Genomic DNA, 25,353 nt, shown 5'->3' on the forward strand with positions numbered 1-25,353 from the left:
TTTGATTTTTTTTCAAAACAAATATAGGGGCAGCTCTATAATGTCATAATGAACCAACCAATGAATCCCAGTGATTTCATTGGTAAAGTAATAAGTGAATATCCAGGGTTGGGTGGTCCCACTCACCGAGTGTCAAAGCCCCTGACGATAGCACCCATGGCTCTGGCAGTACCAGCAGCAGCCAGGCCTGCTACTCCTCCTCCAATGATCAGCACCTTAGCAGGTGGGACCTTCCCAGCAGCAGTGATCTGTCCAGTGAAGAAGCGCCCGAAGCTGTTGGCTGCCAGCACCACAGCTTTGTATCTGGAAACACAGTGACAGAAAATGGCCAATTACAAATACTGTCAGAGCACATCTACCCAGCCTCAAAATACATCACAAGCAATTTACTCTGCCAAGTGGACCACACACACACCGACAGACACACACACACACACACACACAGCAGAGCCAAGATGATGCAGCTGGACAGACAGTCGTGAGCTGACCAAGAGAAGTGCATTCAACAAGCAAATGTTTTGCATTTACTGACACGACAACCTCCCTCATTAAAACAAACTGCCTCAGACACAGGCTCGTTCATTCTAGTTGCATTTCAAAATACTTGTCTTGGACATAAACTTGTACCTTTGAAGATTCAGCTTTTACTTGTCTCTCTAGTCTTCCAGCATTGTCTCACCATTTAGCCATTTGTAATCGTAAGCTACACAAATAAAGCACATTAGCAAGAAAAAAGGCCAGTGACACAGCTCTGGGAGTCCACCCTCCCCTCCCTCACACCACCCATAACGTCCCGTCCTCACCCTGCAATGTTAGCCATGGAGCTGAGAGCGTCGTAGCCCTGTGCGATGGTGACGCGGGGCACCTGGTCCATGGCCAGCACAGTGGCCTTCCTCTGGGACAGCATGTCCATCAGCTCAGGGTTCTGGGCTGGGTAGATGAAGCTGAACAGAGTGGCTGCCTCCTTCATCAGCTCCACCTCATGGGCTCCCAGCTCAGGGTTGAAGACGGGAGCACGCACCTGAGAGAGACAGAGACAAGCAATAGAGACGTTTGATGTAAAATCCCTTGCGCGATACAATAGTTACCATGGCAGCAAATGAGGGTTGAATGACTATCCACCCTATTTTCATCACTTACACAGCCTCTTCCCTTACCTTGACCAGCACATCAGAGGCCAGGACATCTTTGACATCTTTGATGGTGGCTCCAGCCTGGATGTAGTGTTGATCGGGGAACTTGGAGGGCTCTCCTGCCCCAGACTCTACCACCACGTTAAAGCCCTGTTTGATAAGGGCCTGCACTCCGGCCGGGGACAGAGCCACACGACGCTCATTCTGGAAGATCTCCTTCGGTACACCCACCGTCAGCTGCTTATAGGGAATACCTGGAAGAACAGTAACAGAACAGTAACACAATTCTAAGGTAAGTTTTATTAATTCAGCAAAGAGTAATCTGCAAAGATATTTGAAGAAAACTAGGTAAATCTTAAAAACACCGGCATTCGGAAAACTAGACATACCATATTAAGAAGCTGTGTTGAAATTTTGATATGTTGACATGTATTGTAATTTGTAATAAATTTACCGATTTGCTGAAGATGATAACAAGTTGGAGCCTTGGGTTTCAAAACGTATTATGTACAGCATTCAACATTCATAAAACAGTTGACCCATTTAAAACTAAATATCTACTACTAGTGATGGGGGGGAATACATAGTTTCATATTGGGATATTATTTGATGATATATCGTATAGTTTTCACAACGTCGCTCCAAAACTTAGCTTGTTGTCCATTTTTCTTTTTAATTAGGGAGCCAATTTGTTTTCAGCACTTTTATTTCCATGACTGATCAAAAACTCGTTCTCATGGCTCCATCTTGTCCCTCCTCAGCAGACATATGGTGAGAAATGTTTGGTATATCGAATAGCAATAAAATCACAGAATCGAATTGCAATACATATCGTATCAGCACCTAAGTATTACGATAATATTGTATAGTGAGGTCCCTGGCAATTCCCAGCCCTATCAGTTACTCTGCACTCATGAATGAGGTGGAATTGGGAGGGGTAGGATATATGATGCACAGTAGTTTACAACAATCGCTGCTAATCAGAAGGACATTTTACACTACTTTGGAGACCTTTGAGACTTCTGTGTACAATAAACCACTCAACTGTCTGTGACAAATCCTCCTTATAATACATAAGCTTCCTGCTCATCTGAACTGTGTGGCCATGTTTGGATACTGGTAGATGCATTCTGCTATCAGTGCAAAACATTAAAGGATGACTCAAGGAGAAAGACCCATTGCTTACGGCAAAAAAAAAAATATATAATACTCTTCATTGGGCACTGGTCAAAAACACATTTTCACCTTTTTATAGGCTACAATGTCAATTCTACCAAGAGTGAGTTTACTGTGACGTGTCTTCTGCCTTCATTGTAAGAAAGATCACATGCCCCCTATGGAAATTTCCACTCTTGGTCTATAGATAAACAGCATTGGAATGTCTGGCTGTCACCACCCTAAACTGACCCAGAGCAGAGTGAACCACAAGACTGACCCCAAGAACAGCAGTTTTAGCTCGAATTGTTCTTCTGAAAGCAAATGACGATTAGCTGGCAGTAATGTGCATTCCAGTATAGATAATGTACACATATTCATACCTTGACTTGGAGCTCAATCAGGCATTGAAGTATCAGATATAAGCAGTGCTGCGAACACATCAGCGCATAATTACACATACAGGATCACTAAGGCATGCAATGGAGGCTCCTCCAAAGAGGAAGGGGAGGACCATCCTAGGTGAATTTTATAAAAATTATGAAACATTCTCATTTTTAGATAAAACTATACTAAATATATTCACGTCACCAAATAACTGATTAAAACACACCATTTTGCAATGAAGGTCTACAGTAGTCTTAACAGCATTTTGAGGGGTAGCACCATGGTGTAGTCGGAGGACAGCTAACTTCTGTCCTCCTCTGGGTACATTCCACAGACTTAAACAGTATTGACAACTTCCGGAGGATGTCCTCCAACCTATCAGAGCTCTTGCAGCATGGAATTTACATGTCAATCCAATCAAAGGATCAGAAAATGAATCTAGTACTGAAAGCATAAGCTACAGTTAACTAGCACTGCATAAAAATGTGGTGAGAGAAAGACATTAATTTGTTCAAAACTTTCTTCCAAAATGAAGGGAAAGCGAGCGAGAGGGCAAGAGCTGGCTAGCTATATTTGTTTGCATTCACTCTGCTAGCTGAATGAAACTAGCTAGTTTAGCCTTCTCAAACACCCGGCTCAAACAAAGAGGGATGCTATGTTAGTTAGCTGGCTAAGGCTTTCCAAAACTGGAACTATTTCAAGGCAAGGTAAGCTTTTGGTTTTATTAATTTATTGCCACCGGGGCCTGCCGGTGTAACTGCTAAACTGCTTTCTGACTACACTGTACTATGTGATTGTAATGAGTTACTAACGCATTAGTTCTAGTAGCTACAGTGCTTTCGGAAAGTATTCAGACCCCTTTACTTTTTCCACATTTTGTTACGTTACAACCTTAGTCTAAAATGGATTAAATTGTTCCCCCCCTCATCAATACCCCATAATGACAAAGCAAAAACAGGATTTTAGAAACGTTAGCAAATTTATTTAAAAAAATAATTAAACTGAAATATCACATACGCATTCACACCCTTTACTCAGTACTTTGTTGAAGCACCTTTGGCAGCGGTTAGAGCCTCAAGTCTTCTTGGGTATGATGTTACAAGCTTGGCACACCTGTATTTGGGGAGTTTCTCCCATTCGTCTCTGCAGATCCTCTCAAGCTCTGTCAGGTTGGATGGGGAGCGCACTGCGCAGCTATTTTCAGGTCTCTCTAGAGATGTTCGATCGGGTTCAAGTCCGGGCTCTGGCTGGGCCAATCAAGAACATTGAGACTTGTCCCGAAGCCACTCCTGCGTCGTCTTGGCTGTGTGCTTAGGGTCGTTGTACTGTTGGGAGGTGAACCTTTGCCCCTGTGTGACGTCCTGAGTGCTCTGAAGCAGGTTTTCATCAAGGACCTCTCCGTACATCTATCCGGACTAGCCTCGCAGTCCCTGCTGCTGAAAAACATCCCCACAGCGTGATGCAGCCACCACGCTTCACAGTAGGGATGGTGCCAGGTTTCATCCAGACATGACGCTTGGCATTCAGGCCAAAGAGTTGAATTTTGTTTTCATCAGACCAGAGAATCTTGTTTCTCATGGCCTGAGTCCTTTAGGTGCCGTCATGGGAAATCCAAGTGGGCTGTCATGTGCCTTTTACTGAGGAGTGGCTTCCATCTGGCCACTATCATAAAGGCCTGATTGGTGGGGTGCTGCAGAGATGGCTGTCGTTCTGGAAGGTTCACCCATGTCAACAAAGTATGTATGGAGCTCTGTCAGAGTGAGGCCCTTCTCCCCCGATTGCTCAGTTTGGCAGAGCAGCCCGCTCTTGAAGAGTCTTGGTGGTTCTTTGGTTTAAGAATGATGGAGGCCAATGTGTTCTTTGGGACCATCGATGCTGCAGACATTTGTCTGTACCCTTCCCCAGATCTGTGCCTCGACACAATCCTGTCTCGTAGCTCTACGGACAATTCCTTCGACCTCATGGCTCTGACATGCACTGTCAACTGTGGGACCTATTATCGACAGGTGTTTGCCCATCCAAATCATTTCAATGTTAACAGGATGCAGCTTAAATCAATTTCAAATATCGTAGCGAAGGGTCTGAATACTTAAGTAAATAAGGTAGATTAGCTAAGGCGAATCGCTAGTTAGCTAGCGAGCTAATAAATGTACTGAGTCAGGCCAAAAGTAGCTAGCAAATACAGCCTAAATCAGCATGTTGTTTGTGCAACAGTATCTTCTAAATCAAAGAGGAATAGGCTATGCATGAATATGTTGGCTACATGAAGAAACATTTAATGTAGCCAAATATTATATGGCCCTCTAGGAAACAGTGACCATCACTTTGGTTCCTACCCTGTCACAATAACTCCTCCCTGGCATTTTCATTAGTTGTCATGTCAAATAATGCTGTATTCAAAGTGCCCACTATTATTTATAGTCTAACAAAAGAAATAGAATTAACATCACATTTCCATGATTCAGACAGTTCACCCAAGTATGTTGATCTAAATAGCAAGTCAAATCGCAATTGCAACATTTGGTTAAAAATAAGGCCTAGATTTTTTGCCTATATAGCGCAGCCCTACATGGCAGTATCGGAATTATCCCAAATGAGCGCAGGAAATGCAGAAATGTATTGAATTGAAGAATATAAAACAAATCAGAATGGAGAAAGACCCATTGAAATCACTTAGAATGAACAGTTGAAGTCGGAAGTTTACATACACCTTTGCCAAGTACATTTAAACTCAGTTTTCACAATTCCTGACATTTAATCCTAGTAAAAATCCTCCATTTTAGGTCAGTTAAGAACACCACTTTATTTTAAGAATTTGAAATGTCAGAATAATAGTAGAGGGAATGATTGTTATTTCTGCTTTTATTTCTTTCATCACATTCCCAGTGGGTCAGAAGTTTACATACACTCAATTAGTATTTGGTAGCATTGCCTTTAAATTTTTTAACTTGGGTCAAACATTTCGGGTAGCCTCCCACAAGCTTCCCACAATAAGTTGGTTGAATTTTGGCCCATTCCTCCTGACAGAGCTGGTGTAACCGAGTCAGGTTAGCAGACCTCCTTGCTCGCACACGCTTTTGCAGTTCTGCCGACTAATTTTCTATAGGATTGAGGTCAGGGCCTTGTGATGGCCACTCCAATACATTGACTTTGTTGTCCTTAAGCCATTTTGCAAGTATGCTTGGGGTCATTGTCCATTTGGAAGACCCATTTGCGACCAAGCTTTACCTTCCTGACTGATGTCTTGAGATGTTGCTTCAATATATCCATATAATTTTCCTACCTCATGATGCCATCTATTTTGTGAAGTGCACCAGTCCCTCCTGCAGCAAAGCACTGCCACAACATGATGCTGCCACCCCCGTGCTTCACGGTTGGGATGGTGTTCTTCAGCTTGCAAGCATCCCCCTTTTCCCTCCAAACTTAACGATGGTTATTATAGCCAAACAATTATATTTTTGTTTCATCAGACCAGAGGACATTTCACCAAAAAGTACGATCTTTGTCCCCATGTTCAGTCTGGCTTTTTTATGGCGGTTTGGGAGCAGTGGCTTTTTCCTTGCTGAGCGGCCTTTCAGGTTATATCGATATAGGACTCGTTTTACTGTGGATATAGATACTTTTGTACCCGTTTCCTCCAGCATCTTCACAAGGTCCTTTGCTGTTGTTCTGGGATTGATTTGCACTTTTCACACCAAAGTACATTAATCTCTAGGAGACAGAACGTGTCTCCTTCCTGATAGGTATGATGGTTGCATGGTCCCATGGTGTATATACTTGCGTACTATTGTTTGTACAGATGAACGTGGTACCTTCAGGCCTTTGGAAATTGCTCCCAAAGATGAATCAGACTTGTGGAGGTCCACCATTTTCTTTCTGACGTCTTGACTGATTTCTTTTGATTTTCACATGATGTCAAGCAAAGAGGCACTGAGTTTGAAGGTAGGCCTTTGAAATACATCCACAGGAACACCTCCAATTGACTCAAATTCTGTCAATTAGCCTATCAAAAGCTTCTAAAGCCATGACATCATTTTCTGGAATTTTCCAAGCTGTTTAAAGGCAGTCAACTTAGTGTATGGAAACTTCTGCCACTGGAATTGTGGTACAGTGAATTATAAGTGAAATAATCTGTCTGTAAACAATTGTTGGAAAAATGACTTGTAGCACAAAGTAGATGTCCTAACCGACTTGCCAAAACTATACTTTGTTAACAAGAAATGTGTGGAGTGGTTGAAAAACAAGTTAATGACTCCAAGCTAAGTGTATGTAAACGTCCGACTTCAACTGTATGTTTTGCCACTGTAGGGTCACGCACTACTCAAAGAGAATTTTGAACTTTTATTATTATCAAACATAAAACACAGCCAAATCTGAAAAATACCATATATATGATATTTTGTCCATATCGCTGATCCCTAGCTGGAACATGCAAACAGCCAGCAGATTCTGGCTATACAGACACACACCTCATTACATTTCTAACTGTAGTTGCCAGTTTTGGTGGCCGCACACAGCCAAGAAAGAAGGGGGTGGGAAGAGGAAGACCTGTGAGTGTACGCTGTAGTATCTATAATATGACCTTGGTTGGTGTGCAACAAAGGCAAAAAAAAGAGGTGGCGGCAAAAGAAATGGCCCCTGCCATGCTTCCTCTCCGGACAACTACCAAGACAAGCATTGGCTGAGTAAGCAGGTGACTGTGGATGATGGGCTACATGTTTGTCCAAAATCTATGTATAACATTTTGATCAACGATGTGTGTATGTGCATTGTAATTGCTATTGTGCTCAAGCTGTTACCTGGGTTACTGTAGCATAGTGCTGGGTGCTGTCGGAGGGAGAGTAGTTATGCTAGTTACCTGGACTGGCGCAGCGGTTGAGAGCTTGCTGAGTCCTGAAGAAGCGCAGGCATGGCGTCTTCACTGACCGGACACTAGCCTGCAGCCGAATACAGGCCACCCCACAGAACAGTGGAGCAGAGCAGCTGGTAGCCACCACACGCAGAAGGCTCGACGCCATCGCAGACACACAAGGAGGAGCTGTGCAGCCGGATCGACCCTCCTATAAACACACACAGACACACACACACACAGGAAAGAGAGGAGGGGGGCAAGACGGTGAGAGTGAACTGTGAACAGTAGAGAAACCGACTGACCTATCGTGGCTAGGAACTCTGTTCCTAAACACAAGCCCCTATACCACTGCCTCGGCTGGTCTATCTTTACACACATGACTCTGTAGTTAATGCAATAAGAATGTGCCCCAGTGTGCTATACACAAACATGCCCATTTAACCTAAAATCATGCAGCAACAGGAAAATAATTCTCCTTATACTGCAAGTAAATCATTGCTAGCGTCACTAATATTCCCGTTTAACTGTTTTCAGCATGTGTCAGTTCAATTAGTAAATCAAATAGGCTTTCATATTGACAGGAATCCAGCTGTAAAGTAAGGGGGGATGCAGTCAAGGACACTCCAAATATAATGTCCACAAACGTCCGGTGACCCTGTGTAGCTGTGTGTAATATGTTTGGCTTAGTCACTTCAGAGGCCTGATGTGTCCAGATAAGAGCTGTTACAAGTGAACCTCTTGACTGGAAGACTCGTGTGGTTCAGGCCCTAGGGAGTTCCAGGCAGTATCGATTAGATAATACACCATTACAGAAAACAGGGTCAGCTCAGCAGAGTTGTATGGGCATTCATAATAATGATCCCAGATATTTAGTGCCTTTCTATCCAATATAATATACAGTGCTTTCAGAAAGTATTCAGACCCCTTGACTTTTTCCACATTGTTACATTACAGCCTTATTCTAAAATTGATCTCAATCTATTCACAATGGCCCATAATGACAAAGCAAAAACAGGTGTAGAATATGTTGATACATTTTTATTTTTTATTATGGAGTAATCAGACCCTTTACTCAGTACTTTGTTGAAGCACCTTGGGCAGCATCGAGTCTTCTTGGGTATGACGCTACAAGCTTGGCACACCTGTATTTGGAGAGTTTCTCTTTCTCTGTGCTCTGTTCATCTTTGTCTCGATCCTGACTAGTCTCCCAGTCCCTGCCGCTGAAAAACATCCCCACAGCAGGATACTGCCACCACCATGTTTCACTGTAGGGATGGTGCGAGGTTTCCTCCAGACGTGACGCTTGGCATTCAGGCCAGAGTTTTCAGTCTTGTTTACATCAGACCAGAGAATTTTGTTTCTAATGGTCTGAGAGTCTTTAGGTGCATTTTGGCAAACTGCAAGCGGACGGTCATGTGCCTTTTACTGAGGAGTGGCTTTCGTCTGGCCACTCTACCATAAAGGCCTGATAGGTGGAGTGCTGCAGAGACAGTTGTACTTCTGGAAGGTTCTCCCATCTCCACAAAGGAACTCTAGATCTCTGTCAGAGTGACCATCGGGTTCTTGGTCACCTTATTGACCAAGGCCCTTCTCCCCCGATTGCTTAGTTTGGCCGGGCAGCCAGCTCTAGGAAGTCTTGGTGGTTCCAAACATCTTCCATTTAAGAATGATGGAGGCCACTGTTCTTGGGGACCTTCAATGCTGCAAAACTGTTTTGGTACCCTTCCCCAGATCTGTGCCTCGACACAACCCTGTCTCGGAGGTCTACAGACAATTCCTTCAACGTCATGGCTTGGTTTTTCTCTGACATGCACTGTCAACTGTGGGACCTTATATAGACAGGTGTGTGCCTTTACAAATTATGTCCAATCAATTTAATTTACCACAGGTGGACTCCAATCAAGTTGTACAAACATCTCAAGGATGATCAATGGAAACAGGATGTAGTTGAGCTCAATTTCGATTCTCATAGCAAAGGGTCTGAATACTTAGATATGGTATCTGATAGATATACACACACATTTTGTAAAATTTCAAAAAACCTGTGTTTTCGCTTTGTCATGATGGGGTATTGTGTGCAGATTGAGGGAAATGTTTTATTTAATCCATTTTAGAATAAGGCTGTTACATAATGTTACAAAATGTGGAAAAATGAAGGGGTCTGAATACTTCCCGAATGCACTGTAAATGTCAGATATTGTGAAACCATGAACTTGAGAGTTAGTGCGTTTACTGTATAGGCTTACAATTCATCAGGCCTCGTTTACCAACCAGTTTCAGTGCTAGGAGGAGGAATGCATTTGCTAATGCTACAAATTATGTCCTTACATAGCTAGTTAGCTACTGAATGAAGGCAGACATGCTACCTGCAGATTAAACTATAATTTATTGCTCTATATGCTGATCAAGCAGAGTTCATAGAAACAGTAGGTTTCTTTTCCACACTAAGATTCAACCTCATTTCTTCAGAATACCTAAAATGAACGCGCTTAATTTAAAAACTCTAGCTAGTTACCGAAATACATACCACGTCAGCAATATGATTCGCCTGGCAGGCTTAATTAACCAAAACCGTCTACTGACCATTGTTGTTCAGCTATCTAGCTAGCTAGTCCAGTCAGATATCTTTGGTCTAACGTTAACTACCCATGTCTATTTTGATGTGATTGAAAGTTTTAAGACATGTATGTTAAATCGGCATTTATTTGTGTTTATATTGCCAATATAAACGTGCAGAGCCATCTCACGAGCCAACAAAAGCGAATGACGAACCGAATCAAATTCATTTAATTTATTAATTCATTGCAACAGCACCACTTTGCCATCTGCTTTATGATAGTTAGTAAATACTTATTATTTTCTGTGTAAAATGCATGGCATTATTTGTAGTTTTCGCCTCAAAATACTGTGCATTAGCTGGACAGATATAGAGCCATCTGTTCAGAACGGATTTAGAGCAGTTGCCGACCATCACTTCCCTTTTTTGAATGAAAGGATTCGGCAGCAAAACTAGCAGAGCTAACGCGAATGCTAACAAACAAAAACGAAGCTTTTTGCATCAAACTGGAGGCCATCAAGTCTTTCACTTTCCCCAACACAGCTGTTTGTGTGTAAAAAATAAACCAACAGGCCTAAAAAAAAAAAATTAAAAGAAGCTTTCTTTAAATAACACAACTGACCTTTGCAGACTGTCTTGATTTCGTGAACCACAGCAAAGCCGAAAATTATTTTCAACCGGAAGAAATTACATGAATTGGACAAAACCGCCCACTTCATACAGTCAACAACAGTACAGCATATTACCTACCAGGGTATTGAAATAGATCATTTTGAATAGACATTTAAGCGTATTTGAGGTAGTCAGCATAATGATCAATATAAAGATTTACTCCATACTTATTTGTCAAAGTGACGCTCAAGAATAAAACGTTGAATTGTGGGTTTATCTTTTTTTTTATCATATTGGGAACATAATGTAGCAATTAAATCATGGTTGCATGAACATATAACATGAAATAAGATGTGGCCTTTCTTATCTTGAGAGTGAGTAATTAAATAATAATACAAAAATGTAGACGTTTGTATTCCTGACGTCTGTTGATGTTTGGCGTAAGAGGTTAATGTCTACAGCAGATGGTACTGTTGGACACTTTTAAGTAGGCCAAGCTCTCCAAACTGGGCCAGTCATTTGCCCATGTGGAGGCTGCAAGAGTGGATATTTACGATTTGAATGGGAGACATGAAATACAAATGAATTTAATATGCCAAAATGTAGAATCCTGCAGTTTCTCTCCATATACTTTGTTTTATTGCATTGTAAATATATAAACTGAGCATACAAAACATTAAGGACACCTGCTCTTTCCATGACATAGACTGACCAGGTGAATTCAGGTGAAAGCTATGATCCCTTATTGATGTCACTTGTTAAATCTCTTACAAAAAAAGTCATATAGGAATCCTGCAGGATAACGAATATCCCAAAGGATTTTGGGGGCCACTTCCCTGTGGGACAATTTCTGCAGGAATCCTGCAGGGTCCAGCAGGAATCTTAAAGGTAGTCCTTCAGGAGAAAAATCATGCATGAAACCTGCAGATAGTCCTAAAATAAATCCTGCAGGATTTTTTCCTGAAGAACTACATACAGGACTACTACAGGAATTGTCCTACAACAAAATGGCCCCAAAATCTTGTGGGATATCCTGTAGGTAAGATTCCTGCAGAAAATTCCACAAGCTTTTCAGGGCCATTTTCCTGTAGGACAACCTGCAGTAGCAAACTTGATTGTTGTTAAACATCGTTATCAATCAATCAATCAAATGTATTTATAAAGCCCTTCTTACATCACCTGATGTCACAAAGTGCTGTACAGAAACCCAGCCTAAAACCCCAAACAACAAGCAATGCAGGTGTAGAAGCACAGTGGCTAGGAATTAAGGCCATTAAGTTGTATTACCAATAGGCTGTCAACTCAGTCACATGGGTAATGATTAGCCTATGTAACTATATACAATTAAACATGTTACAAAAGAACACCGAAGACAACTTCATTTTTACTTGTATTAAATATTGATATTCTCTTTCTCTCTATGCTGAATTTAAAAAAAAGCACAACACAATGGTCCAAACCATGCAAATAGCCTCATTGTGACAACAATACAAAGCTCAGGTGTTGTGGCGTGCCCGATCACTGCACATCATGTGGTTGCCTCCCTGGGCATATGCCATCTCTTGTGAAGAGTGGATGAGTTTTCATGAAATTGTCAGTCAAAAAACAACTAGAGGAAAAGTTTAGACCCCAAATTCTGAAAAGCATTAGAATATAAGTATTCTAGGTGTCACAGGATCCAACGAAAGTGGCGCCCCTCCTCGGTCGGGCGGCGCTCGGCGGTCGTCGAGCGCCGCCCGACCGAAAACCCCAACTGAAAACACACATTAAATAAGCCCCCACTAATGACAGACACAAAACAGGTGCGGAACAGACAGACAAAACTAAAAGACACAGAAACAATGATCGGTGGCAACCGGGATTGTTTATTGTCCACTCAGGACGGTGGGACATATTTTTGTACGTTGTGTTTCCGACAGTTTTGTCAAAAGATTTACCGGGCTGCGCCCCTTGCCTTTTGTGCCGTGGAATATATACCTTTTGTGTTTTATGGGAATGTGTTTTTCCCAGGCAAACTTTGTGTAGCGCCCTGTGCTTTACGGCCTTTGTGTGTGTCATTTCATTAAAAGACACTCACCTCCAGCACCTCTGTCTCCTGCATCTGATTGTGCCTCTACACCAGTCCAAATCAGTCGTGACACTAGGTCCAGCCCAGATACACAGTTCTAACGACCGTCGTAGAGAGGTGACCAAGATGCAGTGTGGCACGTGTTCATGATTATTTATTTAAATCAAACAAACACTCAAACAAAAATAACAAAGGGAAATGAAAGCGCAAAGTTCTGTCAGGTACAGAAAACACAAAACAGAAAACAACTACCCACCACAACTGGATCAAGCAGCGTGCCCGGGAGGAGATGGATTCCTGGTCTCTGGAAGAGTTGCGAGAGAGGATAGACTGGACTTGGGGGCAAGTATTGGAGAGATACAGAAGCCTGCCGGGGAAGCACGAGAGGCAGCCCCAAAAAATGTTTTGGGGGGGCACACGGGTAGATTGGCAGAGTCAGGGTTGAGACCTGAGCCAACTCCCCGTGCTTATCGTGGTGAGCATGTGCCTGCTCCTCGCACTCTCCCTCCAGTGCACCTCCACAGCCCAGGATGATCCAAGTCATGAAGCCTCCAGTGAAAATCCATGGCCCGGAGCCTGTAGGGATAATCCATGGCAAGAAGCCTGTAGGGATGATCCATGGCCCGGAGCCTGTAGAGATGATCCATGGCACGAAGCCTCCAGTGATAATCCATGGCCCGGAGCCTCCAGTGATGATCCATGGCACAAAGCCTCCAGTGATGATCCATGGCGCGGAACCTGTAGTGATGATCCATGGCACGGAGTCTGCAGCGACGGTCCCCAGTCCGGAACCTACAGCGACGCCCTCCAGTCCGGAGCCTTCAGCGACGCTCTCCAGTCCGGAGCCTTCAGCGACGCTCCCCAGTCCGGAGCATCCAGCGACGCTCCCCAGTCTGGAGCCTCCAGCGACGCTCCCCAGTCCAGAGCCTCCAGCGACGCTCCCCAGTACGGAACCTCCTGAGATGGCCTGCAGCCCGGAACCTCCTGAGACGGCCTGCAGCCTGGAACCTCCTGAGACGGCCTACAGCCCAGAGTTTTCAGCGATGGTGTTGGAGTTGTGCCTGGCCGTGCAGTCATGAGTGAACAGGGAGTACAGGAGGGGACTGAGCACGCACCCCTGAGGGTTGAGCATGCACCCCTGTGTTGAAGATCAGCATGGCAGATGTGTTGTTACCTACCCTTACCACCTGGGGGCGGCTCGTCAGGAAGTCCAGGATCCAGTTGCAGAGGGAGGTGTTTAGTCCCAGGGTCCTTAGCTTATTGATGAGCTTTGAGGGCACTATGGTGTTGAACGCTGAGCTGTAGTCAATGAATAGCATTCTCACATAGATGTTCCTTTTGTCCAGGTGGGAAACGGCAGTGTGGAGTGCAATGGAGATTGCATCATCTGTGGATCTGTTAGGCGGTATGCAAACTGGAGTGGGTCAAGGGTTTCTGGGATAATGGTGTAGATGTGAGTCATGACCAGCCTTTCAAAGCACTTCATGGCTACAGATGTGAGTGCTACGGGTCGGTGTATTTTAGGCAGGTTACCTTAGTGTTCTTTGGCACAAGGACTATGGTGGTCTGCTGGAAACATGTTGGTATTACAGATTCAGACAAGGAGAGGTTGAAAATGTCAGTGAAGACACTTGCCAGTTGGTCAACACATGCTCGCGATACACGTCCTGGTAATCCATCTGGCCCTGCGGCCTTGTGAATGTTGACCTGTTTAAATGTCTTACTCACATCGGCTGTGGCGAGCGTGATCACACAGTCTTCCTGAACAGCTGGTGCTCTCATGCATGTTTCAGTGTTGCTTGCCTCGAAGCGAGCATAAAAGTAGTTTAGCTTGTCTGGTAGGCTCATGTCTTTAGGCAGCTTTGGTTCACAGCTCGGCTGTGGTTCCTTTTGTAGTCTGTAACAGTTTGCAAGCCCTGCCACATTAGACGAGCGTCAGAGCCGGTGTAGTACGATTAGATCTTAGCCTTGTATTGCCGCTTTGCCTGTTTGATGGTTCGTCGGAGGGCATAGCGGGATTTCTTACAAGCTTCCATGTTAAAGTCCCGCTCCTTGAAAGCAGCAGCTCTAGCCTTTAGCTCATTGCGGATGTTGCCTGTAATCCATGGCTTCTGGTTGGGGTATGTACGTACGGTCCCTGTGGGGATGACGTCATCGATGCACTTATTGATGAAGCCAATGACTGATGTGATGTACTCCTAAATGCAATCGGAGGAATCTCGGAACATATTCCAGTCTGCGCTAGCAAAACAGTCCTGTAGCTTATCATTGTAATATTTGTGTTTTGGAGAAATGACCAGGCAGGAGACGGGAGCACAGTTAGCTTCATTTAGTCAAAACCTCTCGTGCTCTACAGCCCCTGGGCCCAATAGTGAGCATGCGCATTTCCTATTAGGTGTAGTAACGTAACACTGCCGTAATACATTACTGCTTAGCAACAGCATAGTAACTAATATCAACAGATATAGATCACAGATACTACATTCCTCCCCCATAGTGTTTAACTAGAGAACAAGGTAAATACGTTAGGGAACTACTAATGCAATATCTGAACAATGCATTCTTAAAAAAAATTCAACTACTGCGTTGAAGCAGACTTTTCAGAGCCCAGCACAAATCCAGGGGATTATTCTGCCCCGAAGGTGGAATTTGTGTCCTAATAACTAACCCAGGTAATGTCCTTTTTCTTTCCTTTTATCTAGGACATATTAAATTGTTTGTTTGTGTTACTGTCTGTTACCTCCTGAAACAGTTCAACTCACAGGTCAAGCTTTTTAGGTGCCCTTCGCTGTCGAATAGGATATCTCTGCTCCTCCTGAGCTTCCGGTGGTGGGCCAGGTTCGGGTGGAAGGTCAGGCTATGTCTCTCCCATACGTCCACAGTCAGGAGAATAGTCCTGGGGGTAATTATTGTTCTTGTTCTCTCGGCATGTCTCTGCTGGGTCTCTGGACCGTAGCAGATGATCCACATGAACGCTGACATGGCGATGACCAATTTGGACTTGGTAAGTCAAAGGTCCTCTGCGTTGCAAGATCACACCTGAGTTCCACAGGCGCTTGGGGTGTCTGAAATCACGTACCATCACCCTCTCTCCCTCTTTGAATTCTCTGACAGTCTTTGAGTGTCTGTCATGAGCTTTCTTCTGCTGTAGCTGGTGCTTTGCCACAGTGCTTGATACGTCTGTGGCAAAGACAAGTTTCAACAATGTCAGGCGGGTACGTGGTTGGTGTTTCAGAAACAGTTCAGCTGGTGTATGTTCCGTTACTGTGTGTGGTGTGTTACTGTAAGTAAACAGGAAACGGGGAAGCCTTTGGTGGGTTGGCACAGAATGAACCTCAAGTCTAATCCAGGCCTCCTTAAAGGTTTGCACGGCTCTCTCCGCTGCTCCGTTTGATGATGGTAAGGTGGCAACAGGATGTGCCTTACTCCGTTGTTCTTGAGAAACATTTCAAAATCGTTTGAGGTGAAAGGAGAGCCATTGTTCGATATGAGCTCCTTGACTAGTCCAATGGATGCAAACAGGTGTCTGAGAAGGTTGATGGTCTTCTCAGCTGTGGTCAGTTGAGTAGGGAACACTTCCATCTGCTTGGAATGGACATCGCAGACAACAAGGAAATGTTGCTTGTCAATCTCTGCGTAATCCACATGGATGCGTTCCCATGGTGGGGCAGCCCAGGACCATGGATGAAGAGGTGCAGCAGCAGGCTTGTTGCGAACAGCTTCACAAGGTGAGCAGTGGCCTACATGCTGTTGAATGTCCTGATCCAGTACAGGCCACCACAGATAACTGCGGGCGAGTGTTTTCATTCGAGTGATCCCTGGATGTCCCTCATGCAGGTCAGATAGCAGACTCCTCTGGAATTTGTGAGGTACCACCACTCTTGATCCCCACAGAACACATCCTTGATCGGGTGGGCAAGCCACTTGCTCTTTAGCAGATGCTGTTTGCAAGTCTTGAATGCTTCCTCGCATTGTGGGGACCAATTCCATCTTGTATCGGCCTGAAGCAGTTGGTGAAGTGGATGCAACAATGAGGACAAGTTTGCCACAAACTTTCCGTGATAGTTCAGGAGCCCCAAAAATGACCTCCAAGGTGCTCTCCAATGGTTGGTGCTGACACAAGGATGTTGTCCATGAAGCACACAACATTATCTATAGCATCCAAGATCTGATCCATTGTGTGTTGGAATATCGCTGGAGCTGTCGAGATTCCATAGGCCAAGTGATTGAATCTGAATAGCCCCTTGTGTGTATTGATGGTCAGATACTGTTCTGGCTCCGGATCCAGCTTCAGTTGCTGATAAGCAAATGGCAGGTCCAGCTTACTGAAAACCTTCCCACCAGCTAGAGCGGCAAACAGATCTTCAGCATTTGGTAGTGGATATTCCTCTGGTGGTATGCAGCGATTTACTGTGACCTTGTAGTCTCCGCACATTCTGACGGTCTTGTCTTTCTTTGGGACTACAACAATCGGAGCGGCCCAGTCGCTCCTCTCTACTTTCGTAATGATGTTATTCTTCTGTAGGCGGTCCAGTTCCTTCTCTACTGCTTCCTTAAGAGCATAGGGAAATGGACGTGTTTGTGAAAGATAGGCTTGGTTCCTTCTTGCACTCTGACTTTGCTGTGAAGTCTTGTATTTCGCCGTAGCCACGTTTGAAAAGTTATTTGCGCTTCTCCAGCATGTTAGTGAGTGTAGCCTGACTCACTGGTTTGTCATTTCTCAGACTGAAGATTTCTCCCCAGTTCAGCTTGAACTTTTGTAGCCAGTTTCTGCCTAGCAAGGCTGATTTTTCTCCTTTAGCAATGACAAGTGGTAGCGTCCACTCTTTCTCCTCATACCGAACTAGTACCTGGATCTGCCCTAACACAGGAATAGTGTCACCAGTGTATGAAGAAAGGCGGATGAATGCTGGCTGAAGAGGGCACTCTTTCAGTTTTTCTTTGTAGAGTCTCTCTGGAACCAGAGATACAGACGCTCTGGTGTCCAGCTGCATTTGTACTGGTTTTCCCGCTAACTCCATGCTGAGATAGATTCCATCTTTTTGTTGTTGAGCTGTGTACACTGTGAACAGTTCCATTACTGTTTCAGTTGTACCTTCCTCTTCTTGTGCTGCGTCTGACACCTTGTGCGCTCTTGCTGTGCGTTTTGAAGCTTTACACACTCTCTGTAAATGTCCAACCTTTCCACAATTGTGGCACTTTCATTTTGGAATCGACATTCACTGCGCGGATGATTATCTCCCCCACATCTGTAGCAACTTGGCTTAGACCTTTGTGATGCGGGCTGCTTTGTTCTTGTGTAACCTTGAGGACGGGACTGAGAAAAGTGTGACTTTTGTGAGCCTTTTCCACCACATGCATCACTGACCTTGTGAACACCTTTCTGACGTTCTGCATGTCCCGATAGCTCAATAATATCCCTGTGGGCAAGCTTGAGTCCAAGTGCGATATCCCAGGCTTTCTTAAAGGTCCTCCTCTGACAGAAGCCTTCTGTGATATGCTTCACCTGTGAGACCACATACAAACTTGTCTCGGAGAGCGTCATCAAGAAATCGTGCAAACTCACATGTACTTGCCAGCCTTTTCAAAGCAAGGATGTAGTCAGCCACGGTTTTCCCTTGGCTCTGGTGAAGTTGGTAAAATCTGAAACGTTCTGCAATGAGAATTGGCTTAGGCTTGAAATCCCTTGAAAGAGTTTCAGTCAGTTCTGCATGAGTCAACTCCACTGCTTTTATTGGTTCAATGAGACCTTTCAGCAATCCATACTCAGTTGGACCCAAAACACTGAGAAATACATCTGCTTTCTTTTCATCTTTGATTTCATTTGCAGCCAGCCAATGCTCAAAACTCTCTAAATAGGAATCAAAATCCTCTTTTGTTGCCTCAAACTCTGGTACTCGGCCAATGGTTGCCATTTTCACAGTTAATTGTTCAGTTTCCTCATTCCTTGTATTCCTTAATTTTCTTAATTTTCATGTAATTCTTCACATTCTTCATTTCAGAATTACTTAATTCACTGCACTCATTTGTAATAATGTACACACTGTTTCTTCTTCCTTTTTTTTACAATATTTCTCCACTGAGATCGCCTAATTTCAATAGGTTCAATGACAGTTTTTAATTTAACCACCAGAGAGCAGTGTCGCTATTCTGGACTCCAATAGGCATGCTACTTGGCAACTCCTGAATGCTGTACCTACTAGCAGTGCTTAGCCTTTTCTACTGGCGAAAAAAATGCAGAAATAACTGACGATTTACATAATCATTTTGAGTTTCATTACTCACGCAACATTCTTCCCTTCCCTTAATCACCTCGTCGCCACTGTAATATTTGTGTTGTGGAGAAATGACCAGGCAGGAGACGGGAGTACAGTTAGTTTCGTTTAGTCAAAACCTCTCATGCTCTACAGCCCTTGGGCCCAATAGTACGCATGTGCATTTCCTATTAGGTGTAGTAACATCACACTGCCGTAATACATTACTGCTTAGTAACAGCATAGTAACTAATATAAACAGATATAGATTACAGATACTACAAGCATCTGCTTCATCTGACCACTTTTTATTGATTGAGTCACTGGTGCTTCCTGCTTTAATTTCTGCTTGTAAGCAGGAATCAGGATAGAATTATGGTCAGATTTGCCAAATGTAGGGCGAGGGAGAGCTTTGTATGCATCTCTATGTGTGGAGTAAAGGTGGTCCAGAGATTTTTTACTTCTGGTTGCACATTTAACATGCTGATAGAAATTTGGTAAGACCGATTTAAGTTTCCCTATATTAAAGTCCCTGGCCACTAGGAGCGCAGCCTCTGGGTGAGTGTTTTCCTGTTTACTTATGGCGGAATACAGCTCATTGAGTGTGGTCTTAGTGCCAGCCTCAGTCTGTGGTGGTATGTAGACAGCTACGAAAAATACAAATTAAAACTCTCTAGGTAGATAGTGTGGTCTACAGCTTATCATGAGATACTCTACCTCAGGCAAGCAAAACCTCGAGACTTCCTTAGATATCGTGCACCAGCTGTTATTTACAAAAATACATTGTCCGCCGCCCTTGTCTTACCAGACGCCGCTGTTCTATCCTGCCAATACAGTGTATAACCAGCCAGTATGTTGATAATGTCGTCGTTCAGCCACGACTCCGTGAAGCATAAGATGTTACAGTTTTTAATGTACCGTTGGTAGTTTAATCTTCCACGTAGCTCGTCGATTTTATTCTCCAAAGATTGCATGTTTGCTAGCAGAATGGAAGGCAGAGGGGGTTTATTCAATCGCCTACGAATTGTCAGAAGGCAGTCCACCCTCCGGCCCCTTTTTCTCCGCCTTTTCTTCACACAAATGGCGGGGAGCTGGGCCTGTTCCCAGGAAAGCAGTATGTCATTCACGTCGGGCTCGTCGGACTCGTTAAAGGAAAAAAAGGATTCTGCCAGTTCGTGGTGATTAATCACAGTTCTGATGTCCAGAAGTTATTTTCAGTCATAAGAGATGGTAGCAGCAACATTATATACAAAATAAGAAAAAAAAGAAGTTACAAACAACGCAAAGAAACGAACAAAAAGACACAATTGGATTGGAACACATAAAACGTCAGCCTTCTCCTCCATTGCCATCTTAACGATAATGGCTAGAATAGCGTCAATGGAATGGTATCAAACACATCAAAGACGTGGTGGTTTCAATGTGGTTGGTTGCACTCCATTGACTCCATTCCAGCCATTACTATGAGCCGTCCTCCCTTCAGTAGCCTTCACTGCACTCAAGGTGTACCAGGACAAATAGTGGAAACGTTCACTCTCTATGAACACCTCCCGAGACTACTCACTATTACATTCAGCATATAATCAAACCAAGCTAGCGAAAGGTGTGTTGAAGAAATGTTAAATGGCTACAAATTTGCCAACAAATGTGAAAAGTCTTTTTTTAAACTTCTTAGGGATAGCCCCCTTTTTTTCTATTTTCGCCTAAAATGACATACCAAATCTAACTGCTTGTAGCTCAGGCCCTGAAGCAAGGATATACATATTCTTGGTACCATTTGAAAGGAAACACTTTGAAGTTTGTAGAAATGTGAATTGAATGTAGGAGAATATAACACAATAGATCTGGTAGAAGAAAATACAAAGAAAAAAACAACCCTTTTTTTCTACCACCATCTTTGAAATGAAAGAGAAAGGTCCCAGTTCTAGTTATCACTCTGGTTGTAATTCCGATGGTGTCCACAAGATGGCAGCAGTGTATTTGCAAAGTTTCAGACGGATAACTTCAAGCATGAGCGAACTACATGACATTTAGTGTGAAGTCATCAAGGTATATTTGGGCAAATCGTGAAGGAGACAATTGCATTCATATTACATTTTTCAGCAAGAATATCGTGAAATCTGTATACTTGGACTTTGATTGAGCTTTTCCAGTATTAGTTGCCATATTATAAGTTCAACATTTGCAAAACAACCAGTTTTCATAACTTCATAACTCTGAATATTCTTATAATTTTTGTCCAAAAGGAAAAGGCATGTTGTCGCAAAATGTTAGTAGCTACATTTTACAACATATACAGGGTTTCCGGATACTCCCGTAAAGCCTGGCTCATTGGCTATCTAGCTAGCTTTGTTTGACCCCGATTGGTGCTTATTTGACAAAGTTAGAGTTGTTCAAGTGAAGACCGCCCGCGTCATCGGTGGGCCATGAAGGCATCGCTGACCAAATATGGGGTCCTATAGCATATATTACACCCCTAATGATATAGTGAAGTCTGGTTACGTTCTAGGATCTCTGAGGAATACATACGAACATGATTTGACCGGTTGAAACGACGTTTAGGGTTAGATTTTCACGGATTCCTTTCTTTGCAAATTTAACAAGTGGAAATTCGAAATTGATTGTGCATGCTATATGGACCTTTTTAGGATATGAAAAATGATTTTATCTAACAAAACGACACTTCATGTTATCTCTGGGACCCTTTGGATGATAAATCAGAGCAAGATTTCAGAATGTAAGTACACATTTTACCTTCAGAGGTGAATTTATCAAACCAATCGCGGTGAAAAAAGTGTTTTGTTGTTAGGAACTCTCCTCCAACAATAGCATGGCATTTTTTTCGCAGTAATAGCTACTGGAAATTGGACAGTGCAGTTATATTAACACTAATTTAACCTTTCAGCTGATATAAGACACTTATATGTACCGGCATTTGTTGTTTCTCTAAAATCTGCGATCGTGACACAAGGTGCTGCATGATTTACAACTGTCCTGTTGACGGGACGCCAATCCCTACATTTATTTTAAGGGGCAGACGAGCTGCCCTGTTCTGAACCAATCGTAATTTTCCGAGGTCCCTCTTTTTGGCACCTGACCACACGACTGAACAGTAGTCCAGTTGTGACAAAACTAGGTAGAACCTGCCTTGTTGATAGTGCTGTTAGAAGGTGGAGCAGCACTTTAAAATACTTTTTTTCACATTTCTTAGGGATCGGCGTCCCGTCAACGCCATCATCACTACTTGTTTAGGTAAGAAGTGTTGACAAGCTGAATGCACCGAGCTGTCTGTTTAAACTACTTACACACAGCTCGGACACCCATGCATAGCCCACAAGTCCAGAACACACTATGGGAGGTGCAAAGTACTACATAGAGCCATGACTACATGGAACTCTATTCCGCATCAGGTAATGGATGCAAGTAGTAGAATAGACTTAAAAAAACAGATAAAAATACACCTTATGGAACAGCGGGGACTGTGAATGGACACACACAGAGGTACAAACACAGGCATACACACATAAACACTAGCACACTGACTCTACACACACATACAATGTAATATTGTTGTATGGTGGTATTATACATTTTGTATTGTAAATATGTAGTGATGTAACAATGTAATTTGTTTTTATGTGTTATGTAAGTGCCTTAATGTGTTTGGACCCCAGGAAGACTAACTGCTGCCTTGGAAGCAGCTAACGGGGATCCCTAATAAATTCAAATAAGTACATTGACTGAACTGTGGGCCTACTGAAACCATTATCAATTGTGTTGGTATCTATCAAATAAAAGTAGCATACACTTTATTTATTGCATGTAGACATTATCCAGTATCTATGATGCAATAGTCTATGTGCCGGGGGGCTAGGGTCAGTCTGTTATATCTGGTGTAATTCTCCTGTCTTATCTGGTGTCCTATGTGAATTTAAGTATGCTCCCTCTAATTCTCTCTCTCTCCCTCTCTTCCTCCCCTCCAGGAGGATCTGAGCTCTAGGACCATGCTTCAGGACTACCTGACCTGATGACTCCTGGTTGTCCCCAGTCCACCTGGTCATGCTGCTGCTCCAGTTTCAACTGTTCTGCCTGCGGCTATGGAACCCTGACCTGTTCACCGGACGTGCTACCTTGTCCCGGACCTGCTGTTTTTGTCTCTCTCTCTCGCTCTACCGCACCTGCTGTCTTGACCTCTGAATGACCCTACTGGTCATCTATGAACGTTTGAACATCTTGAGGAACCATCTGGCCTTAATGGCCATGTACTATCTCCACCCGGCACAACCAGAAGAGGACTGGCCTCCCCTCAGAGCCTGGTTCCTCGCTAGGTTTTTTCCTAGGTTCCTGCCTTTCTATGGAGTTTTTCCTAGCCACCATGCTTCTACATCTGCATTGCTTGCTGTTTGGGGTTTTAGGTTGTGTTTCTGTATAACACTTTGTGACATCTGATGTAAAAAGTGCTTTATAAATAAACTTAAATGATTGAAATTTAATTGTTTGTCATTTCTTACATTTCTCACATCCGCTGAGTTGAAATGTCTGATATTGCGCTATATTTCAAAATTCTCTTTTCTCAGTATCTAAAATCCTGTAGTGAAGTTGAAATTGCTATATCCTGCAGGAATTTCAGCATCCTGCAAGTTTTGGTCTTGCTGGATTCCTGCAGGTATGTTCTTTGTCCTGCAGGAATTGTCATATCGTGCACGAATATCAAAATCCTGAAGGTTTCGGTCCTGTATGATTCCTGCAGGAATGTACTTGGTCCTAAAGGAATTGCCATAATCTGCAGGAATATCATACTCATGCAGGTTTTGGTCCTGCAGGATTGCTGCAGGAATGTACTTGGTTGTGCAGGATTTTCAAAATTTCTGTAGGACAAGTCATACTCCTTCAAGAGACACCTGCACAATTCCTTCACAAAGGGTCAAATTCCTGCAGGATTCCTCTAGGAGTTTTTTGTAAGTTACTGTCACATGGGTTGACGCTGGAGAGACGAAGCAGGTACAGGGAGTCAAACATTTAATATAGAACGGACATGGAACGAGACAGGAACAGCGTCAGCAAACGAGTAATACAGACAAAAAAAACAATTAATGCAGCAGCAGGGAACAGAGCAGGGGAACTGACAAATATAGGGGAGGTAATAAACAGGTGATGAGTGAGTCCAGGTGAGTCCAATATCGCTGATGCACGTGACGAGGGAAGGCAGGTGTGAGTAATAGACCGCAGGAGTGCGTGATGCAGGGCAGCCTGGCGCCCACAAGCGCCAGACGTGAGAGTTACTTTTTGTAAATTGCTTCATAATAAATTATCATATCTAAATATGAAATGTCATAGACTACAAATTCAAGGATCAGATCACTCTGGTCAGATGTTAACAGAATGTGTAATCTAGCATATTAAACACAAAAACTAAGTTTGAAGTGAGAATTCGGCATGTCTAATCCCAAAAAAGAAAGGAAGTTCTTTCTTTTTTTTAACAGAAAAAGCAGTGTGTAGTTCCAGTAGTTAGCTACACTGCTAAATGGCAAAAAAAATGTATTAACTACTGAAAACACTCCCAAGATTTTAATTTAGTTCAACTTCCACCAAGCTACTGCAAAATGTACTTAAATTACTATTACGTACTTCACTACTCCCCAACACTGGTTGTTGGTCAGACATGAGTCTGGTGCCATAATTTTAAATTCCCCAATAAGGTACTAACTTGAAAAACTGGTGTGTATAAAGAAGCGTGAAACAGATAATAACACATTACCTGATAGTTACTGCTTCTTTGAAGTTGAAATAGCCTATAGTCAAACTCAGCATGACTGGGGTTGACACAAACTTAGGAGCCTCACATCAAAGATTATATTAATACTACTGTATGCGTCTTTGGTTTTTATTTATCATCCCTTATAGTGGAGAGATGTTTCATCATGTGTTTCTAACTATCTGGCTCTTTGTTACTGTAGGACTGTGCGGTGACCAGGGATTTTAACAATTACAACTTTATAAGGATGCTGCCTGTAATTGTCTTGGCTCTTATCATTGATTCAAATAAGGAAAGAATTATGCAAACATATTCTTATATTTTTTTTTTCTCCATCAGTACCAGGGGCACAAATGTTTTCATGCAAACTTAGTATTCTTTAACTCCTATATTATTGTCTGTCTGTCACTATATCAATTGAATTCAATTCAAATGGCTTTGGTGGCATGGGAAACATATGTTGACATTGCCAAATCAAGTGAAATAGATAATTAACAAAAGTGAAATAAACAATAAAAATTAACCGCAAACATTACCCTCACAAAAGTTCCAAAGGAATAGAGACATTTCAAATGTCATG

At 43.1% G+C, this 25,353-nt stretch overlaps 1 protein-coding gene across 2 annotated transcripts in view; it reads right to left on the reverse strand.

Moving 5' to 3' along the window:
- The window catches only part of nnt (nicotinamide nucleotide transhydrogenase), a 71,604-nt gene extending 60,795 nt beyond the window's left edge, over window positions 1-10,809 (reverse strand). Inside the window, exons 1-5 of one of the 2 annotated variants that reach the window (XM_014138232.2) lie at window positions 10,707-10,809; window positions 7,534-7,735; window positions 1,158-1,387; window positions 804-1,021; window positions 127-303 (exon numbers count right to left, since the gene is read on the reverse strand). In XM_014138232.2, coding sequence (XP_013993707.1) covers window positions 127-303; window positions 804-1,021; window positions 1,158-1,387; window positions 7,534-7,693 — 785 coding nt within the window. In that variant the 5' untranslated portion in view covers window positions 7,694-7,735; window positions 10,707-10,809. Of the gene's footprint in view, window positions 1-126; window positions 304-803; window positions 1,022-1,157; window positions 1,397-7,533; window positions 7,736-10,706 lie in introns of both variants that reach the window. The other variant, XM_014138231.2, reaches the window with a different exon arrangement.
- Window positions 10,810-25,353: the final 14,544 nt, after the last annotated feature.

The sequence above is a fragment of the Salmo salar genome, chromosome ssa13 (assembly GCF_905237065.1).
Source record: "Salmo salar chromosome ssa13, Ssal_v3.1, whole genome shotgun sequence".
Lineage (NCBI taxonomy): Eukaryota > Metazoa > Chordata > Actinopteri > Salmoniformes > Salmonidae > Salmo > Salmo salar.